At 33.4% G+C, this 26,300-nt stretch overlaps 1 protein-coding gene across 2 annotated transcripts in view; it reads left to right on the top strand.

Annotated features, from left to right (window-relative positions):
* Positions 1-1,259: 1,259 nt before the first annotated feature.
* The window catches only part of LOC105835852 (E3 ubiquitin-protein ligase BRE1), a 39,239-nt gene continuing 14,198 nt past the window's right edge, over positions 1,260-26,300 (top strand). Inside the window, exons 1-4 of one of the 2 annotated variants that reach the window (XM_036292049.1) lie at positions 1,262-1,601; positions 2,262-2,327; positions 13,927-14,004; positions 25,506-25,577. In XM_036292049.1, the coding sequence (XP_036147942.1) occupies positions 2,273-2,327; positions 13,927-14,004; positions 25,506-25,577 (205 nt within the window). In that variant the 5' untranslated portion in view covers positions 1,262-1,601; positions 2,262-2,272. Of the gene's footprint in view, positions 1,602-2,261; positions 2,328-13,926; positions 14,005-25,505; positions 25,578-26,300 lie in introns of both variants that reach the window. The other variant, XM_036292055.1, reaches the window with a different exon arrangement.

Below are 26,300 nucleotides of genomic sequence, written 5' to 3'. Positions count from 1 at the left end.
TACTAAATATTTAGTACGCACGATGTAAACGCTGCCGGATCAATTTGGTACGAGCGTATCAAGTAGGAGTATCGTACTAAACTGATACGCGTACCAAGTGATACAAATGTCGATGTAAACGCATAAAACGCATTTTAGAGAGAATTTAGCAATTGAGCATAACCTCAGTGCTAAAATCTAAAAACCGGTGTGAAAATGTCTTAATAGGAGACATCAACATGAATTAAATTTGTATTATATTTTTCACAGTACATGCTTAGTACATTCGATGTAAACGCGCCCGTACTAAGGCTTTGGTGCGCACCAAACTTAATACGCGTACTAAGGTTTTGACGATGTAAACTAAGCCATTATTAATCGATTTAGTGCGAAGTTATTCTCATCCATACAATAAATCATCATTAATTCTTTCTATGTCTTCTTTTTCTTCTTAATCTAATCTAACCTAAAACCTAAAACTTTTTTTCGCGCCTCGACCCGTCCAGGGTTCAAGGCTAAACTCTCTTTTATATTATAAACTATATTTATATAGGTATATCTTTATATATTAATAATCTTTTAATATTTTGTAAAATATAAATAAAACATTTCACAACTATTTATATATTTCTTTTTCTATTTCTTTTATCTTCTAAAAGTCATTTATAATAGGTCAAATTATATTTTATGTTTACTGTTACGGATAATATCTTATGGATGTTCTATGATTGGTTAAATTATTCTATCTTCTGATTCCATTGGCTAATTCTTACGTTACGTCTTATGCTTATGGTTACGGAAATTCATGTGCGAGGGCCTTTAAGGGCCATCTACAATGGAGTGTTTTAGCCGTAACAGCACTAAAACTACGGCAATGCTGTCTAGAATAAAAACGACGTAGCAATAACATACAATCCGGCCATCAAAGAAAGGCGACCAAAAACTAATCCCGAATGCCCCAACGCTCATCGTAAGCACGCAATGAATTGGCTCAATGTCTGCTGTAGGCTGTAAACAGTAAAGCAATACGAAATGGAGACATTTTCTACGACTACTGCTACGGCCTACGACTCTCCATTGTAGATGGCCCTTTAGGCCGGATCTACAATAGGTAGTAAGTCTTATGCTATAAGAAATTGACCAATTATAATCGAATATGAGAAGAATAATCAAATATAATTGGTTAATTTTTTATGGCATAAAGCTTACTACACCTATTGTAGATCCGGTCTTATGCCGCATGTAAAGTCACCCTAAACTAGGTCTCTGGTATTATTACTATTTCTTTAGTTTGGTACTTCATCTCTGCTCCAGTATCTGGCAACACTGAGCTTTAAGCTTACTCATTCGAGTACTCGACCGTTATTTGTACAAGTTTGAAGTTTGTAATTACAATTGGTGTGTTCTACTGCCATTTTAGAAATATAAATAATATATTAATAAAGACATGTGATATTATTAACAAGTAATTAGTTTGTATATAAAATTTAGTTTTATATGATAATGAGACAAACATAAAAATCATTTTTGCAACTATTTATACATTCCTCCGCATTGAAGAGACAATATTTTGTTTATCCTCGAAGAAGTAGATGTGTTTCCTCTTAAGAAATATTTATTTGGTAAGTATTAAGAAGAAAATTATTTAAAATACGAGCACCTGAAATGTTGATAAAATATATCTTTTTAAGTTTTGATAAGAAACAATAAATCTAGCAGATAAAAGGCATGCCCTCGCAAAACGAATTAAACATTACATGTTTTTTGGCGAAAGGGGAAGGACTAAGCGTTCTAAGCTGCTTCCGAATATTTAGTATATTTTTTTTCTTTGCAATTTAGAATTTCTCAGTGGAATGATTTTTCTCTTAAGCATTACAATTTTTTGAAAGTTATTTAGAGAATCTGTTAAATTGACAAAATGACCTTTGTGTGCAAATTTCATGAAAATTAAAATGCACCATGGTGTAAGGCACTTCAGCATATTTTTTGTGGTTGCCACGTGTAAACTGATATATAAAGAGTCGAAAAAATTTCTGAGTATTTTTTGAATCTTTTAAAAGGTAATCCAATGGTTTTCAAAGAAGAATTTTAATTTTAACATAGTCAAAGAAATTATTAAGAAATTAATGAGCCCAGATTTTTGCTGGGGTGTTACACCCCAAGTTTGTACACAATGGTTAAAGAAGACATTGTTTTTATACACTTAGAACTTAAATAAAATATAATGTTTAAGTATAATATAATATATAAATAAGATACAATGTTTATATGATTTTTACTAGGTAATTTCAAAATGAATCGACTAGGAAAAGTCGAATATCTAGCATTGCAGCAACCCGAGAATACAGGTTAGTCTATTGTCAATCTGTTATATACATTCCCTGGTAAAATTTTTTAAGTATTTTTTCCACAGTTTTTCAAAACTTATGCAAATATAATTTTTCAGAATTTCTTTATAATTTTATAACTATAATTTTTTTGAAAAAATTTGAGATATATTTTTAATACAAATTTTAAATATTTTTTAGATACACAGGTTAGAAAAGTTTTTATCAAACTTTTTTATATGAATTGGAAAGTATATTAATATTTTATATTCTGATAAATTATAAAGTGCAATATAATTTTATAAAATCCAAAAAGTTTAAAGATTTTCAGATATTATAAAATCTAAGAATATTTTCTAATTTATGTATTTGAACAAGTCTAAAAATAAGACTTTAAATACTCTTAATATTTCTGGAAATATTTGTTCTAATTTATAAGAAAATTTTGAAAAAAAAATTACTGAATGTTTATATATATATATATATATATATATATATATATATATATATATATATATAATTTCATATATGTATATGTATATATATATATATATATATATATACATATACATATATGAAATTATGTACTTAATTGTTAAAATATAAATATTATCAAGATTAAGTTAACATGTTTTAAAATTAAATTAAGTTAGGAGTTAATGATTTGTAAAATTAATTCAGTTATGTTAAAAGTTATATGTGAATGAAATACTAAATCACTTCAGTTCAAAACCATTGAAATACATGGCAAATTGTTACCGTTATATATATATATATATATATATATATATATATATATATATATATATATATATTTGTTACGCGCGGGCCCGCGGAAATGAAAGAGACACTTAGAACTTTAAAATCAGGCAGCTTTATTCCGAGCAATACAGAACGCGTCCGACAAGGCTCGAGACTGACAAGGGGACCTTACGGGTCATGGGTCATCGATTTTTTTCATATTTATAGGATTTGAAGATCAGAACCCGGACTTCAATTTCCTAAAGCAGTACGATGCGCTTCTCAAAAATACTTGAGAAAATCGATTTTGAAGATTTCCAATATCTTTAAGTACAGAAAATTTTGACCTATTGTCAGAGCCGCTTGTAGCCGAGCGCACAGAGCTCTAGTTTCGTAAGCGCGGAGTCACTGGTTCGATTCTCGCTCTGGCCTCAATTTTTTTTTAATAAGTCAATGGAGTTTTTTATTAATCCTATATCTTAACATTTATCAAATTGAAATGCTAATTAATTATTAAATATTTATTCGTTATTTTTTAAATGAAAATGAACATCTCTTTATTTTTATTTAACGGTAAAATACGAATAGCACAGCATCTGCTCTCTCGGAACCCTTACTTCTCCCACTTTTTGCAAGGCTGTTCTTTGTTCACGACTAGATGCGAGAGAATGGTGATCGACCAGGATCGACTTACAATAAACTTGACTTGTAAACTCCGACTAACGTGTTAAAGATATAGCGTAAAATGTAAGCGATAAAATAACTGAATATTATTTATTCATATTATTTATTATCATATTATATTTAACATTTATATATACATATAATCATATTATATTTAACAATAAGACCTTTTCCATTTTTGTACCAAATTTTAATTTATTATAAATATTTGCATTTTTAAGCAAGTGGTAATTAAAAATAAAAAGATGTTAATTTTTATTTAAAAAATAACGAATAAATATTTAATAATTAATTAGCATTTCAATTTGATAAATGTTAAGATATAGGATTAAAAAAAAACTCCATTGACTTATTAAAAAAAAATTGGGGACAGCGAGAATCGAACCAGCGACTTCGCGATTACGAAATTAGAGCTCTGTGCGCTCGGCTACGAGCGGCTCTGACGATAGGTCAAAATTTTCAGTACTTAAAGATATCGGAAATCTTCAAAATCGATTTTCTCGAGTATTTTTGAGAAGCGCATCGTACTGCTTTAGGAAATTGAAGTCCGGATACTGATCTTCAAATCCTATAAGTATGAAAAGAATCGATGACCGATGACCCGTAAGGTCCCCTTGTGAGATTCGACTCTTGTTGACAAGCGTTGCCAAGAGCGTGACAACTGACAACGCTCTCGGTAAAATCAATATATCGATCGGCTTCAGGACAGCTGAGTCGCAGTCGCGGAGTATACCGGGCGACGCTCGTAACAATATATATATATATATATGTGTGTGTGTGTGTGTGTGTGTGTGTGTGTGCGTGCGTGCGTGCGTGCGTGCGTGCGTGCGTGCGTGCGTGCGTGCGTGCGTGCGTGCGTGCGTGCGTGCGTGCGTGCGTGCGTGCGTGCGTGCGTGCGTGCGTGCGTGCGTGCGTGCGTGCGTGCGTGCGTGCGTGCGTGCGTGCGTGCGTGCGTGCGTGCGTGCGTGCGTGCGTGCGTGCGTGCGTGCGTGCGTGCGTGCGTGCGTGCGTGCGTGCGTGCGTGCGTGCGTGCGTGCGTGCGTGCGTGCGTGCGTGCGTGCGTGCGTGCGTGCGTGCGTGCGTGCGTGCGTGCGTGCGTGCGTGCGTGCGTGCGTGCGTGCGTGCGTGCGTGCGTGCGTGCGTGCGTGCGTGCGTGCGTGCGTGCGTGCGTGCGTGCGTGCGTGCGTGCGTGCGTGCGTGCGTGCGTGCGTGCGTGCGTGCGTGCGTGCGTGCGTGCGTGCGTGCGTGCGTGCGTGCGTGCGTGCGTGTGTGTGTGATGTATATAATGACAGATTTGCACAGATTTAGCTGAAACATGTTTTTTTATCTGAGTTTACTTTATTATATATTTTATTAATTTTGTTATTTACTTTATTTTAATTTGTTTTATTAATAAAAATTTACATTTAATAAAAAAAAATCAATTTAATCTTAATGCAACTTTTAAAAGTTGCTGTAATTTTGATAGCAATACATATGATGTAAGCAATAAATATTGTATAAATATGTAATTAATGAAGTAAAATCTATATGGAACATTCTTTGAAACAGACACTTTTTTTGCTCAAAATTTATTTAAGCTAAAAAATTTTCATAGTGCTTAAATTAATAAACTAAACATGTATACTTTTATTAACTATGGAGAGATCCCTTCTTTTTTCTCTGAAAAAATAATTTATAATTGTAGATGTGTGTCAATAATTTATTGTGAAGAATAATACATCGGCTAGGATTTGATCCTGAATCCTGCATTCTGTGTGGGTGTCTTAGCTAGTTTGACCATCGAGGCCTACGGTATTATTCTTTTGGTTTATCTTATAGATGCTTCTTAGCATTGGCATCTAGCTAGTAACTGTGTTTCAAGACTGACAAAAAGTGTCGGGTCGCAGTTTATATGAACTAGGAAAATCAAAATTTACAATAAAATTATTATTTAACACCAAAATCTGCTGCCCATCGAATAGGCGATTTAATCTATATGTTTAACATTTGTTGGTCAAATATTTAGTTTGTTATTGTCTAAATTATAGTGTTGGATTAAAGGCATATAAGTTTATTTTTATTTAACATTGGTATTTTTAGAAATAAAAATGGCAAAGACTTAATATACTTAAGACTCAATAATACAGTTTTGAAAAAAATTGCAAAAAAATTAAATTTTTTTTACCTTAAAGTAAAGATTGAAATGTCTTTGCTCTTTTTAAGGGAAAGTACAAATTTTGTTTTTACAATTTCTAAGGAAAAATACAAATTCTTATGTTGGATTGTATAGACATATTTATACTTTTATATTAAGCACTGATATATTTAAAAATAAAAATTATGAACATAAAGCGACATTCTGTAATATTTTACATTAATAATATTCATAATTGTGGTTATTAAATTTTTGTGACTGTTACAAACATGTAACTATCATAAATTCAAAATGGTGGATCCAATATGGTGAACTTAAAAACTAAAAAAATTTTCTTGTAAATACTTGGTGCTTTTTTTTGTTTTTGTGGTTACTGATTCCATATATGACAGTTATTGACAAAATTAAAAGAGGTAAAAAAAGTACCTCCCTCCCCCTTTATCAGCTCATGAATAAATAAGGGGTCTAGTACACTTGACCGACAGTTCATTTGACCGACACCGTTTGACCAACAGTACACTTGACCGACAGTATCACTTAATCGACAATTACATGATCGACAAGTACACTTATCCGACACGATCATTTGACCGACAGTTCACTTAAGCAACACCATTTGGCCGACACACTTCCTCTGAGTGAGTCCCAGATGCGCATAGTAACAAACGGACACAGTAACAAATGCGCACAGACCAAATGCGCACGGATCAAATGCGCACGGACCAAATACACAGACCAAACGGAGCAAGTGTGTCGGCTAAGTGGTGTCGATTAAGTGATACTGTCGGTCAAATAATCGTGTCGGTTAAGTGTACTTGTCGGTCATGTAATTGTCGATTAAGTGATACTGTCGGTCAAATAATCGTGTCGGTTAAGTGTACTTGTCGGTCATGTAATTATCGATTAAGTGATATTGTTGGTCAAATGTGCTGTCGACCAAGTGTCGGTCAAGTGAACTGTCGGTCAAATGAATGCGACCCATAAATAAGTACCATAACTAAAAGTAAATACAGACAATAAAGACATAAGATGTAGTTAAAGCTTAATGTTTTTCATATGGCAGTTGTGGATATATCCAGGTTGAGACAAATCTTTCAGAATTCATTTGCAATGGAATTTTTTGAACATGGCATCCGAACAAAAACTAACGCCGAACGCTGGTATAACAAAAAAATTATTGTATATTCTTAGTGATTCTGTTTTTTACAAAATAAATAAATATGCAAAACACATTTTTTTGTTGAAATTTATCTTGTAGAATTGAGTAGCGCTGTTGGTTTTATGACGAAAATTTGTTAAACAGTTTGTTTAAAAAAAATTGTTAAAAATTTTAACATTTTCTTAAACAATTAACTTACACGGAAGGACTACAGTGTGGGTAGTCGATTTTAATAGGTAACAATTACACTACGAAACTTTAAGGAATGATTCTACATTTTAAAAAAGTGGACACGTGTCTGAGCGTTTCATCCAATGCGCATTCTGGGCCAAGAAATGGATAGATACTTATAAACGTAATGCCCGCGTGAGATCAAGGGCTGTCTGCCACGACCGTCTTCCTTGTACCACTTCCTCTTCGGGAGCCTCACTTTTTACCAATCCCGCGATCATAGGCACGTCTAAGGCGCCTATTGCTACACGAGTCTAAATATTGGTTATATTGGGAATACGTTGGCCAATGTTTTTCTAATGTTTCGCTGTATAACGCCAATATAGGTTATAAAATATTGGCTCCAAATTAGAATGCAATTAATGTTCAATTTGAAAAATCGATTGGTTCAATATTGGCCTAGTGCTGAACCAATATTGAACCAATATTGCTGCTTAGACAAATTGGCTAAATAAGATGAAGCGTCCACTTTACAATATTGGATCAATATTGGGAATATTGTCTTTACATTGCTTTCAAATATTGCGCCAATGTTTTTTGCTACTAGAGATAGTACATACATATTAAAGTTTTAATAAAAACATCTTGAATCGTTTTTATAACAAATTTATTATAAATGAACAGAATTGGTTTCTTAATGAAACTTTTATGACATATTTGTTCAATAATTTATTGAACAGAGATGTTATTGCCAAACGTATATGAAACGTTATTTATCACTACCATCTCTGAGCGCGTGAAATTTTAACCCTGTTATTTGTGATCTTTAAACTCTTTCCATTTGAAATTTATTATAGCCTTAACGTTTTTGTATTAGAATTTTCTTCAAAATGTTACAAAGAATTTGTTATTAAATCTAGCGCCAGTTTAGAAACAGCCTATATAAATGGAAAAAATCGTTTATTAAAAATATATTTTTTACAATGTTTACAAAAGAAATGTTTACAAATTGTTTATAAACATGCACATCAGATTAATTTTTTTGTGTGTGATTAATCAACTTATCTTTCCTAAAAAAAAACTAAAATTACATTAATGTTCTTAAGAAATATAGTTTAAGAAGTATTTTTGTAAGTATATTGCTGGCCATTAGTCGTTTTTTTTTCTTTTTGTGACAAAAGCTAAATTACTTTATAATATACACTCATAATATAAATAACAAACAATACAATTAATTACTTCTACTTACAATTTAAATTGTTTAAAAATACCAATTTTCACCTTATTTACACACACTTTGTTAGCGTAACTCTACCACACTTTTGATGTACACAGCTCGACAGCTCTTAGCGCACTAAGGGCCACCGCACAAACTCTTCCATAACGCGTTACGTTACGTTAAGTACTCCATACGAACCTAAGTTGTACTTAAAATTTAACTTAAATCAACGCACAAAGAAATCCTTAACGTAAGAACTTAAGAACTTACGTTAAAAGTTTCTTTGTGCGTTGATGTAAGTTTAATTTTAAGTACGAACTTAGGTTTATGGAGCACTTAACGTAACGTAACGTGTTACAAAAAGCTTGTGCGGTGGCTCTAAAGCCGCTAAGCAAGGAAACAGTAGAGAGCAGGCACACCCTCCTAGCCCCAGCGTCTCTACTCAAAAGCTGTTGAAATGTCGCAAATTCGAAAATTTAACCAGGGGTACGCTAACTCAATATACAGAGGAATGGATTACATATAGTCATGAGACCAAAAAACGCTACTTTTTGAGGGTTAAAAAAATGTATATACATAGATTTATTTATAACTTATGATTTATGAAAAAGTAACTATCGAAGAATTTTTTAAAATTTTGTTAAGTAAAAATATAAAGTTTATAGCGAGATACAGCAGTTTTTCAAGAACGACTCGAAAAAAAAAACTCGAATCACGATGACCACGATTTTTTGAAAACTGCATCGATCTTTCTGAAATTTTCAAGGCTTTTTAACAACATAAAAAATTAGTTCTTGATTGAAGGGTTTTGCAAAATATTGATTAAAAAAAAAATGGCAGATGTACGAAGTCGAAATTTCAATTTTTGCGAAAAAATCGACCATAAAATTTTAGTCCATAAAATTGAAACTATGCAATAAAAAACAAAATCCTTTGATCAAGAAGTAGTTTTTTATGTTGTTAAGAAGTCCTGAGAATTTCAGAAAGATCGGTGCAATAGTTTTCGAGAAATTGTGGTCACTGTCTTTAAAAACGTTGTTTTGAAAAAAATGCGTTTAAAGTTTTAAAGGTGAATTACATGCAGAGAATTTTAACTTACACAGAGTCATCAATTCCAGCCATCAACTTTATACAAAAGATCTTGGGCTGCACTTGTCACTTTTAAAACACTGATTTGATGTTGCCTACGAACTGACTGTATATAACACCTTAAAAATATCAATGCTTAATGAAAATAGACTTCTGTATCTTTACCAACACTACAATTTAGATTTAAATAAATATTTTATTACATTTAAATAAAAAATTCAATATTTTTTAAGTCTAGCTATATTGGATCCGCCATTTTGAAATTTAAAATTTTTTAAGGTATTAAAATGCTAATAAAATAGACATGGATGGAATTTAAAAATGAAAGAATCTTTTATTAACAAATAAATGATTAGTGAACTTTTGAATACTAACTTAAGTAGGAGAATTTGACAAATGAAAGTCAAACGCTGTAGTCAGTGCGCATATATTAATCCCTTTGCTGTGGATGACACATATATGTATATACTTGAAAAAAAAAGTTAAACTACCGAAATTTTTACAGTGGTAAGTATTTCAAGGTTTTTAGGGTCGCTGAATTCGAATTTACGAAATTGCAAAATTTAAAATGGTGGATCCAATATGGCGCATCGAAGTTTTAAAAAATAATTAGATTTTTTTGAAAATGGATTTTTATAGGTTTTTTGGGTCGCTAAATCTAAATTTTATACCAAAATTTCAAAATTAAGAATGGATTCAATATGACGCATTAAAGTTTTTTAAAATAATTATATTTTTTTATAAATGGGTTTTTATATTGGATCCGCCATTTTTAATTTTGAAATATTGATTTTAAATTTGAAATCAGCGATCTCAAAAATGTAAAAAATAAATTTGTGGATAAAATTGTAAAACTTTTTACTACAAAAATGGCACAGATTTTATTAATTTTGATTAATACTTTTACAAGATTTTTGCGAAAAATATTACTTTTTGGATCTTTTTATTTTTGGTGTCATATTGAGTTCATTAAATTTTTAAAAAAAGACTTACGGTTAATAAAATTAGACATGTTTAGTTACAATTTAAGCATTCAATACAATTTAAGCATGTCAATATTTTTTTAATTTAAACAAGTTTTGGACAGAAGAGGTTGTTTTTGAATTACATTTGACACATGGTCTCGTATTCTGAGCTCGCTGTTATCGATAAAAATGTTAATAAAAATATTATAAATGTGATAAATGTGACCATATTTTGAATGTATTTTACTATGTTTATGAAGCTAACACCTTTGTTTTTAAAAACAAAATCAAAGTTGTGCTAGATTGTACTAGGCTGTGCTACGTTGTGCCGCAAATCGCACTTTGTTATTTCAAAGAATAAAGCGAAAATGGAAAAAAATCGTTTTTAAGATCCAACACCGTCATTTTGTCAGAATAAAAAAAAACAGTTGTGCTAGATTGTGCTAGGAGTGCCACTAACTTGTGCCGCAAACTGTAGTTTAATAACGCAATTAGTTTATTAGAAAACCACAATTAAAAAATAATAACACCGTTACTTTGAAAAACAAAAAAAATTGTGTTGGATTGGGCTAGGATTGTGTTAGCTTGTGCCGCACACCGTAGTTTAATAACGCAATTAGTTTATTAGAATATCATAATTTAAAAAATAGTCGCAGCATCGGCGGCACACACTGCGCAGATGTTTTACAATTTGACTTTTTAATTATCCAATGAATTGCATATTTGAGTTGTGCTAACCTACTACAAGTTAGCACAACTGTCGATTTTTCCAGCACAACGATATTAAGAACACTTTACTCTTAAGTGTGACTCTGTGCTCGGATTCTAATCCAAAATTTGGTTTTGTAAATATTCGACGAAGACAATACTGCATATTTGAGTTGTGCTAGCCTAGCCCAAGTCAGTACAATCTTTGAAATTTTTGGCACAACGATTTTAAGGGCACTTGTACGTTAGTACTTGGATTCTATGTCCATTTTTGGGGTTTATAATTATTTAATGAAGCTGATATTGTATATTTGAGTTGTGCTAGCATAGCAGAAGTCAGCAAAACCTCGAATTCTTCGGCAATAGTGGGATCGCGCCCGGGAGCGGGACCGCATTGGCAACCTAGTTGATATTATCTTTGACACATTCAAATTAAAACTCTATGATTATCTGCCCAAAAACAATACATGACATGGTATAATTTCTCAGTCGGGCACACACATGCTTACTCATGCTTACATGCTTACACGTATACACACACACACGCAGACATACATACATACACACACGTATACGTATATACGCATACACTTTTGTTTTATTTAGATATATACAAATATTGTAACACATGTTTATATCTTTTGAATGTATTCGTATATTACGACGATGTATGTCCGTTAGCGCTCGGATTCTATTTTTCGGGATTGTAATTATTTAATGAAGCTGATATTGTATATCTGAGTTTTGTTAACATAGCCCAAGTCAACACAACCTTTAAATTTCTCAGCACAACACTTTTTAAAAGCACTTGTAATTCTTTAATAATATAATAATGTACCCGTTCTATCAAAGAGACGTTTCCTTCCTTTATGCACGCGAGTGCGTGATCGGGCGAGTGTCCAAGTGCGCGAGCTTAACGTGTGTGCTGCGATAATTACAAAGAATTTTGGACATAGAATCCGAGCGCAAAGAGTCACGCTCAAGAGTAAAATGCCCTTAATATCGTGTTGGAAAAATTGACAGTTGTGCTGACTTGTGATAGGCTAGCACAACTCAGATATGCTTTCGATAATTTATCGGATAATTAAAAAGTCGAATTATAGAAAATCTACGCAGTATGCACCAGCGACACTGCGACTATTTTTTAAATTGTGATTTTCTAATAAACTAATTGCGTTATTGAACTATGGTTTGCGGCACAATCCTAGCACAATTCAATACAACTTCGATTTTTTGTTTTTCAAAATGGCGGTGCTGCGACTATTTTTTTAAATTGTGATTTTCTAATAAATTGCGTTATTGAATTACGGTTTGTGGAACAAGTTAGCACAACCCTAGCACAATCCAACACAACCTTTATTTTCTTTGTCTTTTAAAACGGCGTTGCGACTATTTTTTAAATTGTGATTTTCTAATAAACTAATTGCGTTATTGAACTACGGTTTGTGACACAAGTTAACACAACCCTAGCACAATTTAGCACAACTATTTTTTTTATTCTGACAAAATGGCGGTGTTGGATCTTAAAAACAATTTTTTCAATTTTTGCTTCATTCTTTAAGATATCGAAGTGCTGTTTGCGTAGCACAAGCTTACCACAATCTACCACAACTTCGATTTTTTGTGTTTCAAAATGGCGGTGCTAACTTTATAAACATCTCTTATTGATACTTTTAAACACGGACTGTCAGGGATTGCATAAAAGTGTGATTTTATAACGAAAATATTCTGAACTACTTTTATAGCACATTTATACCATTTTTAGATAAATGTATTACTAAATGTGCACAGGTCTACATTTATTTAATATTAACTCTTTTATGCTCGCGGGAAATGACCTAATACACATGAGATAAGCATGATTATATGGGTTTTTTGAGTCGCTTATTACGAATATAAGATCAAACTGAAGATTTGACAAAGATATTGATACACTAATATCTGACAGTGACTATACAATTATATAAATCTATACTTTTGTCTCTTTTCCGTTTGCTGACGGCCATATTTGACTCCCTTATTTTAAATTCTACTAATCTGATACTAGATTTGTAATTAACGGCCTCAAAAACAATTGAATATTTTTACTTAAAAAGTATCAATTTTCAAAGTTTTACCCTTTATAGTTGGCCATATTCAATCCGCCATTTTACATTTCCCAAATCTAATGCCAGTTTGTAATCAGCGATCTTAAATCCCTGGAAATTAACTTGCCTAAATTTATTTTACATTAGAACTTGTTGGTTTCAACTTTTTTTCAAAAATTTTAATTTCTCTAAAAATTCACCCATTTTTTAAACAAATACTTATTAACTGACATGTTTTTAATTTTTTATTAATAGTCGGCACTCTCTTGAAGAACTTTAGCCAAAGAACATGTCAAAATATTGATATTTGAAAGTTTTTTTTTTAAGTGGGACATTATGTTCTGGAAAATGAATAAATAAATATAAAATAAATGAAATGTTAAAACAAATTAAATAAACAATAAAATATTTATATTATTATTGCTTTATTCATGCACTCACGCACGCGCGCGCGCGCGCGCACACACACACACACACACACACACACACACACACACACGCGCGCGCGCGCGCATGCACGTACTCACTAAATGTTCCTATTTCTGTTTTTGTTTTTTTTTCCTATTTAATAAGTACATAATATTCATAACACTTATGAAACAGTAAAGTTAATTTCTTTATATAGCTTATATCTAATGAGTATGGTAACTTTGATTTCAGTATGGAAGCCGTTATCTCAACCAGTGAGAATTCCACAGTTACTTGGTTCGTCTGGACAGTTACATAGTGGTCAAAAAAGTAATATTGATTTTTTAAATATGTTAATTAAATTTCGAGTCGTAAATGATTTTTTTACTTGCTTCAAGTTTAGTAGTTCTGTTATTAAAATTTTGATAGTTTAAATTAATATTTAATAAAGTTTTGTTTAGATTAAAATATTTTTTTCTTACAAGTGCGTTGAAAGTGCACAAGCAAGAGCGGATTTAGGAAGGAAGAACTCCTTGCAACGGAACTCCTTGCAAATAAAAAAACAACCAAATTTTTAATAAATAAAATTTTTATATTTGGTAATATTTACTTTTATATATATTAATCTTTTTAAAAAAAGGTACAAAGAAGCGCTAAGTATACGCACGCGAGGAACGTCTTCAAAAATTGTATTTTTGTACAAAACAATTTAGGTTTGACATTACAAAAGGCGATTTTTGGCAATTGTTTGCTACATGTATCATCAAACTGTATCAGAACTAACAAGATAAGTTTACTTATATCTTATTGGTTCTGGTATAGTTTGGTACGCTTTGGTACATGTACCAAACGATTGCCAAAAATCGCCTAAAATGTCTGTACAAATAACAAAATAATCTTTTTAAAAGAATTGTTTTGTTACAAATACAAAATAATTTTAATTTGGCACTATAAATGTGTGAAATTTTAACAAAATTATCTTTTTCAAAAAAGATGTCCTCTCTACAAAGGAAATGATATGAAGAAAATACGCCAACTATAAAAGTGGATGTTTATACGATGGTTTAACTAGAACATCTACTTTTTTATTATTGTTCCTCGGCTGGCATTCATAGTTTGGTTTTTTATTAAGCCCATATGAGACTAGAGATTGATATTGGAATTGAATTGAAATGTAAACAATCAGGTACAAAACCAATATTCTTTAACTTTGTTTTAATTGGTCAAATTTCAATTTAATCTCAATCTCAATTTTTAGTCTGATATGGCTTAAGATTATCTTAAGTTTATCTTTAAATACAATTTTATTAAGAACGAAGTATTTAACGATGAACTTAAGATCTTAAATATAAAATTAAACTATAAATATCAGCTTTTTATATTAAATTATTGGCTGCTGTGCGCCGATACGAGGCTGCTGCGCTCTTGTAAAAAACAATTGTCAGCAAGCATATCAACAAGAAATAATGAGGATAATATTGAGCTGGCAAATAAGTATTTTAATACAAATCAGAAATATTACAAATAAATATTTTAATACAAATAAATATTTCAAACAATTATAAAGGGCTCGTTAGTGCTAAGCAAAAATAATACAATAAACAGGTCAATATATTGAGCCAAGACAAAATTTCCCTAATACGTTATAATTTATTAAATAAACATATAATTATAAACGCGACTAATAACACTGTGTTGGAAAATGTTTAATACGTTTCGACTATACTTAGTCTTCTTCAGTCATAATAAATTACCAATATGTGTGAACTTAAACATAAATGAAATAATGGATATGAAAATATAATTAAACAGTTAAAACAGGTGACCATAAAACAGCGCATTTTGTATTAAATATGTCATAATAAATAAAAACGTGAACCAATAAATAATATAATTAAATGAATAATAAAATGAAAAATAATGAAATTTTTTCGCAAATCGGTTTTCATATTAAAATAAATCTAAAAGATCAAAAACGATGGAATATGTGTTATGAATAACATAAACTGATATGCGTATTGTAAAAAACTGTAAACTTATATATGTTGATCACAGATCTTAGGAACACAATATTAAAACGAGCAACAATACACAGGGTATTCGACAAAGCGCTAAAGACTAGTGTAACGTTCGGTAGTCAGAGGCAGAATTAGCAAGACTTATTTTTCGTTAGTCATTTTCGACAAAATGTCAAATAAACAATAATAAGAATTGTCAAGGCACCCCGTGTTCTTCTGTAAATTGATGCCATTAACTTGCTCCTTAATATGGATCATTTCTGAAATCAACCTTTTTTGGTATCTTGATTCAGAATCTAATATCTTGACGTTATTCTAATCAAACACGTGGTTATTTTTTAACATGTGTTTGTTATCACGGAGTGTCTCGACGATTCCAACTTAAAATTATTTGCATGTTCTTTAATTCTGGTACTTAAATGTCTCTTTGTCTGTCCTACATACGACGCGTTACAATTTTTACAGCATATTTTGTAGAGAATATTTTTTAGATTTATGTCGGTTACATTCTTCTGCACCTTAATAAGCATGTCTAATTTGTTGAGGCAACGAAAGCCAACCATGAACAAATCTTTATTGACAAAAGATGAGGCTGTTTCAGATATGTGCCTAATATAAGGTAACACAAAATATTTTTTCTTTATGCGCTGACTTTCAGTTTTAGCTTGATTATTTTGAGAATCTGTGAGTTCCACTTGATTATTGAAATGTTTCTTAAGTCTGTTATTAATTTCATGAAAAACAATCTAAAATCTTGGCGCCGCTAAACCGAATAATTTGCTTTAATACAAAATCGCTTTTTTACAATTTATCTTATAGACTGAAATAATAATTTAAAATTACAATTTTTTGCAATTAAAATCGTAATAGCGTTATATACGTTTAACATTATACACGCACGTGAGAGAGAGAGAGAAAGAGAGAGAGAATGTACGCATGCACGCATAAGAGATTGAGATATTAAAAATTGCTTTTTTAATAAATGAAGTTATATACTAAACACACACACACACACACACACACACACACACACACACACGCGCATAGATTTAGATACACGCACAAAAGAAGAAGAAAGAGCTAGTAAATTATTCGGGTGAGCGGCGCCAAGTTTTTGTAGTAAAATATTTATTTGTATTAAAATATTTATTTGTAATATTTGTACAAATGGACTTCCATTTCCGGTCGGATAAGAGATAAGTTAAGATATTGTAAGAGTGAAAGATACTATGTGAGTGTGATTTTGAGTGAAAGAAGAGAAAGTAAGTACGGGAGAATAAGTAGGGATAGCTAGTGAAGGGCTGTGATTGAAGGGAGTGAAAAGAATTTAGGAATAAGGGGAAGGGAAGTGAGAATAGTGTAAGCAGAAATAGAGATTAGATTATAGGGAGGGAGAGAGAGACATTTAGGCGAGCGGGAATCGAGAAGGGGCAGGGAGTGTACAGTGGAATAGAGAGGCGGCAAGCGGGAAGGTAGAGAACAGGCATAAAGTAGGCAAGATTGAGATGAGCGACGGTGGGGGCAGCCCGAATAGAGTGAGGTGCGACAACATAGGAGATAGTATAGAGGAGCGTGCGAAGAGAAAGAGAGCTATTAGGAGAGGTGTTAGAGAAAGAAGCGGGGTTAGTGGATATTTTCAAAAGGAATGGGAAAATGGCGAGATTACCGGAGGGGAAGGAAGAAAACTGGGAGATAATGATAAATGAGATGAGGAGAGAATTAGGAGAAAGATTAAAAAATGTAAGTAAAGAAATTAGAGAAGTAGCAAGAGAGCAGAAAAAAATGGTTAGAGTAGAGTTAGAAAAAATGAAAGAGGAGTTTAGGAAAAGAGAAGAAGAATGGAAGAAGGAAAGGGAAGAAATGGGTGTTAAGATAAAAAGACTGGAACGAGAAATAGTGGGATTAAGGAGGAGTGGAATGGAGGCGGTAGGAGGGAAGGAGGGGAGAGGGGGAGGGGGGAGAGAGATGATGAATAGAGGTGTAGAAGGGAGGGGAGAATGGGAAGAGAGGGTATGGAATCTAGAAAGAAGATATGTGATGAGGGAGAGAGGAGAAAAGAGAAGGAACATAGTGATTAAGGGATTAAGGGAGGGGGGAGAAAACAGAAAAGAAGAGATAGAGGGAGTAATGAAGAGAATACGTGTAGAAGTTAAAGTTGAGGAAGTAAGACAGAAGCAGGAAGGGCAGATAAAGGAGGAATGATAGTAGTTAAAGTAGGTAGCGAAGAGAAGAAAAGGAAAGTAATGGAATAAGTGGAAATTGAAGGGAGAGGAAATATGGTTACATAATGATCTTACGTGGGAGGAGAAAAGAGTTAGGTGGAAGATAAGGAGAATAGCAAGAGAATTAGAAATTACAGTTAAAAAAGTGAGAGTAGGACAGGGAAAGCTATAGATAGACAGGATATGATGGGTATGGGACGAGAGAAGTGGAGAACTAAGGGATGGAGAAGGGAGGAGATGGAATAGAGAGGGAGAGAAAGAAAAGCGAATAGAAATAGAGGAAATGGAGATAGAAGTAGGACGAGCGGAGTAAGGGGAGGAGTGTAAGTAGAAGAAGTTGGGGAAGGGGAGGGGAGAGGGTGGAGAGGTGGGGAGAGGGGAGAGAGGAAGGAATGCAAAACTAGGAATGATATAAGCGTGGTATTTTAGAATGTAGCAGGATTAAAGAATAAAGATTATGATTTTTGGAAAGGTTTAGAGAAGTGGGATGTTATGGTATTGATAGAAACATAGGTGGAGAAAAAGAACTGGGGAGAGATAAAGAAGAAATATTCAAAGAGTCATGAATGGAGCATACAGGAGGCAAGCAGGGAACGTAAAAAGGGGAGAGCTAAGGGGCGGATAATTATGGGAGTCAGGAGGGAATTGATAATAAAGGGAAAGGAGGGAGATAAGGTAGATGAAGGAGAAGGGATTATAAGAAGGAATGTCAGGTGGGGTAAAGAGGTTCTGAGAATAGTGGGGGTTTATATTAATGAGGACATAAAAAAGAAGCTGGAAGTAATTAAGGGGTGGATGGATGAAAGAGAAGAAGGGGTAAGGACGGTAATAGGGGGAGACTTTAATGCTAGAATAGGAGGAGAAGGAGGGAGATAGAAATGGGGAGAGGAGCGGGAAATGTGGGATAGCAGGAGGTCGAAGGATAGTAAAATAAATAAAGAATGGGAGATATTGTTAGAATTTATAAAGGAAAGAGGATGGTTTATTATGAATGGGAGTATAGAAGAGGATGAGGAAGGGGAATGGACGTACACAGAAGCAAGAGGGGAATCGGTAATAGATTACGCGTTAGGAGATAAAGAGATAGTGGAGGAGGTGACAAAATTAGAGATAGGTGAAAAAATAGATTTGGATCACCATCCAGTGGTAGTATGGCTAAAGGGTAAGGAAGTTAAGGATAGAAAAGGGAAGGCTAGATTAGGTGGATGGAATAGGGGGATATGGGATGAGATGGGAACGGAAAGATTCAGGCAAGGGTTAAGGGACATGGAATGGGGAGGGGAGGATATTCAAAGGACGGTGAACGAGGTAGAGAAAAAGATTAGGAATATCTTGAAGGAATCAGTAGAGGAGAGAAGGGGAGAAAAAGTGCGGAGGAAAGGGTGGTGGGACACGGAGTGCGCGACAAAAAAGGAAGAAGTAAGAAGGAGGTTAAGAGAGTGGAAAAGGGGTAAAATAGGAGGAGAATTATACACGAAGGGGAGAAGAGAATATAAGGAGCTATGTAATAAGAAAAAAGCAGAAGAGAACGAAAAATGGGAAAGGGAAGTCGAAGATGCGGTAACGGAAATAGACAGGATAGAAATAGTTATCAGAAAACTAAAGGAAGATAAAGCGATGGGGATAGACGGGATTTCAAATGAAGTGTGGAAATACGGAGGACACATCCATTCTTTAATCTCTTTTCCTTCTGATAACTCTATTTCTATCCTGTCTATTTTTGATTCTTTTCCTAATCTCTTTTCTCTCTTCCCATTTAACTTTTTTTCTATACCCCCTAATAATCCCCTAAAATATCCTTTCCATTCCTCTATCTCTATCCCCAAATTTATCTCCTTTTTTCTCTTTTTATTCTTGTTCACTACCTGCCATACCTGTTTGTCCGTTACTGTCGTATGTAACATGGTCTGGGAAGGGGAAGGATGGCCGGAGGAATGGAAGGAAGGGGTGGTAGTACCGGTACTAAAAAAGGGGCAAGGAGATAAAGCGGGAGATTATAGGGGTATAACGATAATGCCTTCTTTGTACAAAATATACGCGACAATATTAGCAGATAGGATGAGAGAGGAAATAGAAGGGGAAGGAATGATACCACCAAATCAGACAGGTTTTAGGAAGGGAATGGGAACAATAGACAATATTTACGTGCTAAATTATTTGGTAAACAGGGAAATAAGCAGATAAGGAGGAAAGCTAATAGCATTTTTTGTAGATCTGAGGGCAGCTTTTGATTCGGTGGATAGGAGGGAAGTGATAAAGGCAATGAAAGAAAGGGAGATAAGGAAGGGACTAGTGGAAAGGAGAGAGGAGATACTAAGGGAAACAAAAAGTAGAGTGAGAATAGGAAGTAATCTGAGTGAAAGTTTCTGGACGGCGAGAGAACTGAGGCAAGGATGCCCACTAAGCCCCACGCTGTTTAACATATTGATAGCAGATTTAAAGGAAGAACTAAGAAAAGTGAGGCTAGGGGAAGAGAAGATTTACGCGCTGATGTATGCAGACGACATAGTAATGTTAGCAGAGGATGAAGGAAGCATGAGAAGTATGATAGGTAGATTTGAGGGATACTTGGAGAAAAAAGGTTAGAGTTAAATGCAGAGAAATCAAAGATAATGAGATTCAGGAAAGGAGGGGGTAAGGATTGCAAAGCGAACTGGTACTGGAAAGGTAAGAAAACGGAGGAGGTAAAAGAATGCATCTATCTAGGATACAAATTTAAAAGAAACGGAGGACAAGAGGCGCAAATTAAGGATAGAGTAGAGAAAGCGGCGAGGGTAATGGGACAGGTATGGGGGATAGGAAAAAGGAGGTTTGGTAGGGATTGGAAAAAGAGAATTTGGCTGTTTGACAGGTTCGTAGGGACGGTAGCGAGCTACGGGGTAGAGATTTGGGAGTAGAAAGAGAGGGAGAATCTAGAAAGGCTACAGGAAAGATATCTGAGATGGGTGTTAAGAATGGAGGGAAGAACACCGGGATATTTGATAAGAGAGGAACTTCAGACAGAAAAAAATGAGAAGGGAGGCGGGAAAAAGGACATGTAGGTATGAGGAGAGAGTATTAGAAGGAGGAGGTAGCGTTTTGGCTAGGAGATGTTTAGGAGAAATAAGGGAAAGGGCACTAAAGGAGAAAGGACTATCAGAGTGGGAGATGGAGAGAAAGAGATTCTTTGAAGATAGAGGAATAGCACTAAGAGATTGGGAGGAGACGAGGGAGGAGGTAGGGGGGGGGGGCGATGAATTGGGAAGAAAAAGAAGGTAGGATGCAAAAAGAGGAAAGGTGGGAAAAAATACGAAACGGGAAATTTAGTAAGTACTATTAATGGGTAAAAGGAGAGGGTATCCCGGAATACTTGAAGAAGGGGTGAGGGGGGAATAGATGGAAAAGAGTAGCTAGGTTTAGGTTTAGGTTGGTAAATGAAACGAGAGAAGGTAGATACTAGGAAGAGGATGAAAAGAAATTATGTAGATTATGCGAAGGGGAAGAGAAGACATGGGAGCATATGTGGGAGAGGTGCAGAACTTGGAGGGAGAGGGGAGAGGGAAGTTGGCAATATGAGGTGGGAAGGATATTAGCGGACGATGGAGGAGGAGAGGGATGGATGAAAGAGGTAGAAAGAGAGAGAAGGAAAAGGATGGAGGAGGGAAGGGAGAGTGAATGCGAGTGTGAAGAGTGAGTGAAAAGTAGAAAAAGAAATGTAAACGGAAACGAAAGTCCTGGAGAGATAGGAAACAATAGGGAATGATAGGGCACAGAGCGGCATGGCGATGGCGACATAGATGTTAATAAAGAGATGGCGATAGACAAGCGAGTAGATAATAGGAAGAGAATAGACGAGCGATGTGAATGGTATAAATATGAAATAGGGATGAGAGAGGAAAGGAGAGGTATTGCGTTGCAGGGCACAGCGAAAGTATGGCGTAGATGTAATAGTATATGTACAGTGTAAATGTAATTGTAAAGAACAAATGTATAAAATGATATAGTATAATTGTAATGGTCTGTATAATTGTAACCCTAAGGGGAACAATAAATATTATTAATATTTGTACAAATAAGTATTTGTACATGTTCTAATTTGTTATGAACATTCATTTTCATAGTTGGCGCATTTTTTTCATATCATTACTTTTATAAAGAAAATATATTTTTTGTTTTTTTTACAAGAATACATTTTTGAGAACGTTTTGTATAAAAATACATTTTTGAGGGTTTTTTTTGCGCGCATATACTTGGCGCTTTTTTAACCTTTTTTTAAAAAGGTAATTTTTGTGGGGCTTAATTAATTAACTCGAAGACATCTAATAATACTAGTACTTATCCCAAGTTTGTATTCCCAACCGTTCTTGATATACATAATACAAGGTTTAATTAATTAGTTAATTAATTATTTAATTAATTCGAAGACATCTGATAATACTAGTACATATCCCAAGTTTGTATCTTCAACCGTTCTCGAGATATACACGTTACAAGGTTTAATTAATTAATTAATTTGAAGCCATCTGATAATACTGGTGCTTATCCCAAGTTTGTATCTCCAACCGTTCTCGAGATATACATGATACAAGGTTTAATTAATTAATTAATTAATTCGAAGACCTGATAAACCTACTGGTGCTTATTTTACAATCATATCTCTAACCGTTCTCGAGATATATATGATACAAGGTTTAAACATCTCATCATACAATCATCTGATGGCAAAAAAAGTAAAAGTACAAATCCTATCACTTAGCCGGGCGACGACGATAATAACGAGTACGACGTTTCCTAATCAAATTTATTCTTGAGCGAAAAATTTTAATCGCGATATCTCTGCTCGTAAGTTATGTAGCGGAAAATTAAAAACACTTTTATTATATAAATCGGATGCGAGCTATCCATTAAGCCTATTGAGAAATCCATTGGTTCAGTCATTATTGAGAATCCGATAACTACAAATTTTCGCAAACGACGTCTCGCGTAAAAGAAGCTTGGTGCCTCGCGCTGACCAAGCCCCTGGAGGGAGGGGGGGTATAGAAAACTGTTCTTCCTCCTTGCATTGCAGTAGGGGTGCCCTCGGTAGAAATGCGCCAAAGTACGATGTGTACATTGTTGACATAAATTACATACTTTTGGCTAAAGCAGATAAGAGTTGTACAAGCGTGCTCTTCAATTAAATAATTTAAAGTAGAAAATCTATAATGTATAAGCAGAGATTTAAATCGACGCTGTGTATTGCTTTACATTGTTCTGTTCTTTGCCCATTCCCGCATTAATATTTATAACATATTCTATCTTCGTGGCACAGAACAATGTGTAAACAAATACCGTAGATTTAATTTCTTTCCTATAAAAAAATTTTTGAGTTACCAAAAATTCTTGCATGTTTTTTTTCTTTAAAAGACACTTATTTATAAAATTTGAACAAAAGCATAGCCGTTTTTTGGAAGAACAACTCCATTATCCACTATTTTCCGCGTGCAGCGAATTTTTACGATTTTCAAAGTTTTTTAGACCATTTTTCGATTAGAAAAACACTGACTAGTGGGATCCCAGAGACAAACCACTTTTTTTTGTGTGCCTGTGTTAGCGTTGGAGAATGCAAATTTTGACCTCTCATATTTTGAAGATAAAGAGTGAGCTCAATCTGAAACTTCTAGGGGATTAATGTCTTATATATAATTATTGTTTAGCATTAAATTCAAGTCGGAATTCAAGGATGGCAAAAGAGGCCTGTTTTTGGCATCACTCTTTTTTACTTATTTACACAAAACACTAACGTATCTCTCCAAGGTCATTCGTGTCCGCGCACGATTTGTCTTGCCATTTCCAGCTGAGCTAGCGCTCTATGATTAAAATACCAAAACACTTTTTTTTAGGGGTGGGTACGATTATCCCACAATCGTCGGTTTCGCGGAACTAACGACTGTTAAAAATGCGGAGAACACGAATGAATCTGATTGGAGGAATTATAGTTAATAATGTGACATCTAAAAATGTGGGTTTTGACATTAAAAAGTGCATATCTTTACTGTACATCAAAAGCATTAGTGATGGTATCAGTCATCATTTAAACAAATTTGGTTTTAACACATTGTTTACTTTTTCAAAAAAGCTTGACAGTATCGTTAAAAAGGTAAAAATAAAACGGATTGTTTAAAGAGAATCGATGGTATATAGTATAAAATGTCACATGTAACGGTTCCTTCATTGAGCAAATTAACGTCATTGGGAAACGCGCATAAAAGAACACTTGAACGATATAAGAAACCATGAAAGTGGCTACTTTGTAGTTAGCATACATGGGTTGATAGAAAATCATGATTTCGATTGGCAATATCCTTCCATTTTGCATTGTGAAAAGAACAAATAGGAAGATTACGAAAATGTTTTTTATGAAAAAGAATTTTAACGCTATCAATCTACAGAAAGATGCTGAAAATTTAAATATTTACAACAGAGTAATCAAGGCCGCTTAATGTTAACTTCTGACATTATCGTTTTTAGAGAAAAAATATAATAGTTAATTCGACGGGACTATTGTTGAAACTTATCAGGAACTATAACTGTGCTGAATGCAAGTAATTTTGAAGTTTTTTTATGAGGTGCTGACCGTTAAGATGCTAACTTTACACACACACACACACACACACACACACACACACACACACACACACACAGTTGTGATTTCATAATCAATACGTTTATCTTGAACAAAATTGCGGTGGTTTGAATTTGTAAACAGTGTCATTATTTTGTCATTATTTTTATAAAAAAATTTCAAGTTAATATTACTTAATGAAAAATTATTGTATCGAATTCTGTTAAAATGCATTTTGAAGAAAAGACTCTAAATTTTTACACACTTTTTCCTATTAAACTGTATTAATTGCTTCGCGCAATTCTGAAAAGTGCTTTATTTATCAATTTTGCGGGTTCTTACTCTTATTGATCATTGAAAAATTAATCATGCCACTTAATTAGCATTAAAGTTTATTAAAGTAGACTTTATATTTTATTGTCGGTTTTTAAACACATTTGTATCGTAATTATTTATTGCGTTTATAAGCGTTTAAAATTTTGTGAATTTTTTCCGCTTTACTACTGTACCGCTTTTTTGACGGAATGTATAATAAAATGAATTAGTAATGGATGAGTAAATGGAAAATATTTACAATTTACTTGAAAAAAATATTTTTTTTTTTTCCATGTTTGCATTTTTAATATTTTTTATATCAAAATTTTTATATTAGAGAAGAGAGAGAGATCACATATTATTATTAATACGTTGTAATTATTTAGTTTTTAACCTATTTTATTTTTAAATTGTATTATATATCAAGAGACACGGTAGTGGCTCGCGCCAAGTGAAAGCGCAGCGCGAGCCCGACCGTGCTCTTTTACGCGAGTACGCGACTTGCGAGCACCCGAGATTATCGGATCTCAGAAACGGCTAAACCGATCGAGTTCTAACTAGGCTCAATCAGAAGCTTGGGATCGTTTAATTTATACAAAAGAGTAATCTAATTTGAAGTGACTCATGCACATTTTTGTCTATTTTGAATTATATCGATGATTGAAATTACTTATGGATGTGTTATATTTACAGATTCGTCTATTGAAATAAGCTTGCCTGAAAGAATTACTCCTTATTTAAAAAGAACATCAAACAAGAAACATGGTTAGTATTCTATGTAAAAGGTTCTTCAGTCTTTTTATATCATATGCACTTGACTTTTAACAATAAACTTATGATTAATACACTTATCTGCAAAAAAACGAGCCACCTAATTTTTCTCAAATTTTCAAATATCTTTTAATAGCGACAACTCCGCAAAAAAATATTGTATCGAGATGAATCAAAACTCAAATTAAAGCTTAAACTTTCCTCTTGAAAACACCATATAAACTGTAATTGAGTTACGACAAACATTTTACAAAATGGCGGACGTTGAAGATAGTGCTTAAAAAATCGAGAAAAAATTTTTTAATCGTTGCGTAGCTCAAGAAAGTCAACTCCCTGGTTTAAAAATGTATGTGTTTTTAAACTCATTCATTTTCTAACAAATCAATTTTTGGAACTTTTTTCTATGACTTTTTTAAACAGTTACATTATTTTGAAGAAAATGTTACAAAAACGACAACTTTTTCATTTAAAATCAGTAATTCATAAAAAAATTGTCATGGAAAAACTCTTTAAAAAGGTAAATTAAAATAAAAATTTTAAAGTTTAAAAATTTGTCTCTTAAAAGTAAACGCGAATTTAAATATTGTGAGTGTGTGCATATGTGTATCTTACTTTTGGAATTACCCAGGATAAACGACATGGACATAGTAGGAACCTGATCCCGCGCGCGTGTATGTGTACACGCGCGTGCATGCGTGCGTGCGTGCGTGTGTGCGC

The sequence above is a fragment of the Monomorium pharaonis genome, chromosome 1 (assembly GCF_013373865.1).
Source record: "Monomorium pharaonis isolate MP-MQ-018 chromosome 1, ASM1337386v2, whole genome shotgun sequence".
Taxonomy (NCBI): Eukaryota; Metazoa; Arthropoda; class Insecta; order Hymenoptera; family Formicidae; genus Monomorium; species Monomorium pharaonis.
This window is presented reverse-complemented; position numbering and strand designations above follow the sequence as displayed.